The 4,895-nt window shown below is 34.0% G+C and overlaps 1 protein-coding gene across 1 annotated transcript; it reads left to right on the plus strand.

The window, feature by feature from the left end:
• Window positions 1-2,078: 2,078 nt before the first annotated feature.
• On the plus strand, window positions 2,079-4,462 carry LOC107808265 (expansin-A4). Its single transcript, XM_016632772.2, has 3 exons — window positions 2,079-2,339; window positions 2,425-2,749; window positions 3,776-4,462. Exons 1-3 carry the CDS (start codon window positions 2,189-2,191, stop codon window positions 4,083-4,085), a joined length of 786 nt encoding a protein of 261 aa, XP_016488258.1. The 5' UTR covers window positions 2,079-2,188; the 3' UTR covers window positions 4,086-4,462.
• Window positions 4,463-4,895: the final 433 nt, after the last annotated feature.

Genomic DNA, 4,895 nt, shown 5'->3' on the forward strand with positions numbered 1-4,895 from the left:
GAAGCAAGAGAGAGCTCGTGGATCAAACGCTGCAGATTTCTCTAAAAGCTACAAGCATTCAAGTGTTCTAAGGATTAAAAGATCAAGATGAAGATTCAAGTACAAGCTGCAAGCCCTTGAATTAAAAATACGTCAAGATCAAGATCAGGCCTAAAGCACTTAGATTAAAATAAAATAAAATTCAAGATCAAGCTCAAAAGCTCTTTTATTTACTGTGGAAAAGTAGAATCAGATGATTCATAGAGATTGTAACACCCAAATATTCAAAATAAAATACTACGATTGTTGCGATATTTTTCGGTCTTGATTTTATTTTCTTGTCCCAAATTTATTGTCTACAAATTCTGGCACATCTAGTGGGACCAGTTCTGCCCTTCATCTTTTCCTCCTACAAATCAAAAACTTCAAGTTTCAAGATTATCTGTTGTGATGGTCGGGTACTTCAAGTCTCGTCTTCAAGTTTTAGCAAACCTAGATACACCTCGACAAACCTTGAAGTACGGGGCATTTGTAGACACTGAAACTTTAACAGATCAAGATAAATTCTAAATTCAAGATAACTCTTGAAATATTAGGAGTCTATTAGGGTTACTTGGTGGCTACTCCACCCAAACCCTAATTCATGCCTATAAATAAGGCTACATATGTTCTTCAAAAAGACAATCTCAGCAATTCCATAAACTCCTGGAATATGCACAAAGAAATCAAATATGAGATCTCCGAAATTTCATGAAACTTTTGAAATATTCATTAAGAGATCAAAGACATGTCAAATATGTCTTGCTTAAAGTCCTACATTCGAGAAATACGCCGCTAAGGTCCTCGAATCACATAGAATAAATCGGAGGGAAGAATCAAGGGTAAACAGAGTTGTAACCCACATTGTTTATCAATAAAATCTTTTTTTATAATTATTTATAATTACAGTTTTATTTTTCTCTGCACAAATTTATTGCAAACAGGTATATCGACTATTTTACAAGTATCTTGACCATTCATTCATATATTTACTAGTTCTCACCATTGGAAATATTAGTAGTTCTATTAATTAAATAACATTTTTATAAGAAACATATATTAACGGTTAAGATAATATTTTTATAAATTCTAATAATCTCAGTTTTCTACAACTAAATAAATGTCAGTAAAATTTCATTATTTGAAATAGTTCGAGTCTACTGAAGTGACAAATGTCTTATTCCACTCTTTATAAAATATTCAACTCTTAAAGATATAAGAGACTGTATTCTTTAATTATCAAAGTTGTCATCAAATGGTTTACTTTCATAAATTGCATATTGATTATAAAACTCAAGCTATTTATTTAAATAACCTCTATCACATTTCACATAAAAAAAATTTAAATTTATATCTATTATTAATAATTTTATAATATATAATTTAAAGATTTGGAGCCCTTCAATTCTAGAGGGCTTAAAATTTAAGCTTTTAATATCGGACAATGACAGGAATCTTAAAAAGAAGGATGGGAATTAAGGAATAGTTGCTCAGCTAGTGCAAATTCCATTAAAAACAGAAAGAGAGAGAAGTGGGAATGGAAAAATCGGAAGGAATTTATGGAAATCTTCGGAAAGAGGGAGTGTTGGCACAACTTGCAATTAAAGCAAAGTGGCAATAACTGTTTCATCCTGCGGACCCACGTATCTTTTCCTTTTTAACCTGATATATTCCAATCAAATTAAAGAATATATATTCTCTCCATGAATTTCCCACATTGCCCACAAAACCATGACTATCAAATGCGAACATTTTTATTTTGTGTTTTATACAACTGACACTAATTGTACGAGACAACGTTTTTGTCTCACAATTTTGTGGACCAAAAAATATAAGATTGAGGTTCACAAATTTACGAGACAAAAAGGAGTCTCGTAGTGAAGTTGTATTAGACATCAAATAAAACTTGACAAGGATGCCAATTACGTCAAACGAAAATATATTTCCGTTTACCGTAGAGGTTGAATTTTGGTATAGTTTACTTTCCGCCAATATGTCCGTTGATTAAGGAGGACCAAATAGGGTATAGGCATAATTAAGGAGAAGATATGTCATGATTTTCTTTCTCGTCTGTTCTCTCTCTTCTCCCCTGCCTCCATAAGTACTACTTCGCCTTGCCAATTTTCTTCACTTTCAACTTCAATTCCTCTCATTTTGGCTATCAAAAGAAATGGGTTCAATGGGAGTCATCACTTCCATTGTTGGTCTAATTTTCCTGGTTTCTCTTGTTGAAGCAAGAATCCCCGGTGTTTATTCTGGTGGTTCTTGGCAGACTGCTCATGCTACATTTTATGGTGGCAGTGATGCTTCCGGAACTATGGGTACAAATTAAATCCATGTCCATCCATTTCATATTTATTTTAATTTCCCTCTATGATTTTAATTAGCTTTGGTTATGTAATGCAGGTGGTGCATGTGGTTACGGCAATTTGTACAGCCAAGGGTACGGAGTGAACACTGCAGCGCTGAGCACAGCTTTGTTTAACAATGGGTTAAGTTGTGGAGCTTGCTTTGAGATTAAATGCACTAATGATCCCAATTGGAAGTGGTGTCTCCCCGGAAGCCCATCCATTTTAATCACTGCCACCAATTTCTGCCCACCAAACTACGCAAAGCCCAATGACAATGGTGGATGGTGCAATCCTCCACGTTCTCACTTTGATCTTGCCATGCCTATGTTCCTCAAGATTGCCGAGTACCGTGCTGGCATTGTTCCCGTTACTTATCGCCGGTAATGCCCTCTTCCTCTTTATTGCAATACATACTATTTTTGGACTATCGTAATGTTACTTACAAGTATGTTTTAAGCATATACCTTAGGTGTTTAGTTTGAAGACAAGTTATGCTAGGATTAGTTATATTGAGATTATTTTTTATTGATTGTTGGGTTTGTTGTTTTAGAATAACTAATCTAGGGATTATTATTCTACTCTCTTTGTATGTATATGTTATTTCGGTACCATTTTTGGGATAATTTAACCCAAACCAATAACCAAACAAGAAATAATACTAAATTTTTATCCCAAAATTATATTTACTTATCCATCCTACCAAACGCCCCCTCATTAATTGCTACTGTCATAGCTATTGCGGTAATTTGGGATGCTATAAAGTATCACGTTTGCCACTTTTCTATTCTTTCCAGTCCACAATAAGTGATCAATTTGCCTTTTTATTTTGATCCAAAATAAGTATCCATTTATATAATCAATAAAAAATTCAATTTGTTTTTCCAAAATTACTCTTGTACATATCCCTAAAAATTTTTTTACTCCTCACATTAAATTATGGTACAATATTTAATTAAGGGTAACTTAGTCACATTAATTATTTTTGTCTATAATTTAGTATTTCCTTAATATACGTGCCCAAGATAAATCGATCACTTATTATGTACTGGACGGAGTATTTTATTCGAGTAACTTGAAAAACCGTAAGATAGAAGAAAAATATCACGGGTTCACACCATGAACATCAAATTTATCATGTGGACCATGGTATAATATAACCCACTTTGACTTTGGTGTTGTACGAATACAAAATCTTAGTACCTACACACAAGCTTTTTCAAGAATCCCCATGTGCCTTACTATTTTTTCCTCTGATTTCTTCTTACCTTTTATCACATATAAGTGGGACCCTTTTGAAACCGCGTTTTAACACGTCAGTATAATAACTCCGTACACTATTCTTTACCTCAACAGCAAGTTTGTTCCCATTATTCTTAACAATGTATTTACCATTCTGTAATTCTTAGGATACCATGCCGAAAGCGAGGAGGAATCAGATTCACAATCAATGGCTTCCGTTACTTCAACTTGGTATTGATCACAAACGTGGCGGGTGCAGGAGACATAATAAAGGTGTGGGTTAAAGGGTCAAAGACTAACTGGATTTCCCTGAGTCGCAACTGGGGTCAAAATTGGCAATCAAACGCTGTCTTGACTGGTCAGTCCCTCTCTTTCAGGGTCAAAGCCAGTGACCATCGCTCTTCTACTTCATGGAATATTGTCCCTTCTCATTGGCAATTTGGCCAAACTTTCACTGGAAAGAATTTCAAAGTCTAAAATTATTCAAGACAGAGACAATTGACTGGCTATTTTCCCTACTCTATTTTAAAAATTTTGTTCCCATTTTATTGTTCCAAAATATTTTTCCTCTTAAAAAAGTGAATGGAGGGGAAGCATAGAGTGAAATCAAAAAAAAATACTTCAGTGTGTGTGAGGAAATAGTGGGGGGATAAGTACTAATAGTGTAATTAGGTGATTTCGAGTGCTTGTATTGGCCTTTTTGACTAATATTGGAAAAGGAACAGTAGTATGCAGTATGGTTGATGGTTAAAGAGAAAGCGAAAGGCCATCTGTAATAGAGCTTGAAGTGGCTGCAATTGATGTAGCCCGCAGCTGCTTTTACTTTATCATATACTTGGGTCAATTTTTATCAATGTTTATCCCTTTGGTGGATCTTTTTTCTTCTCCTTGAGTTTTCATAATCATATTATTTGGCCATTTTCGTGGTATACTATTACCTAAATATAAGCAGTTATCTGGAAACGCTTACTAAAGAATCCGCTTATGCAGAAAATGTGGCTGGTTTTGTTCAAGACAAGGCAACAACAAAATTAGAAAGCGAAGTAATTAAAATGGATACTTGCACAAATTTAATGGTACAAATATCATGTTGAGATGTATCGCATTCTCTTGAATGATAAATAAGCTCATTACGATTTAACTCCAAATTGCTATGTAGCAATAATATGCTTCATTATTTAAGTCCACTTAACTAAGAGGGTGTTTGGCTAACCTTATAAGCTCGTCAAACTAGCTTATAAATATTTTTTTGGCTTATTTATGCGTTTGATAAAGTTAAAAAGTGCT

The sequence above is a fragment of the Nicotiana tabacum genome, chromosome 11, assembly GCF_000715075.1.
Source record: "Nicotiana tabacum cultivar K326 chromosome 11, ASM71507v2, whole genome shotgun sequence".
Classification (NCBI taxonomy): Eukaryota; Viridiplantae; Streptophyta; class Magnoliopsida; order Solanales; family Solanaceae; genus Nicotiana; species Nicotiana tabacum.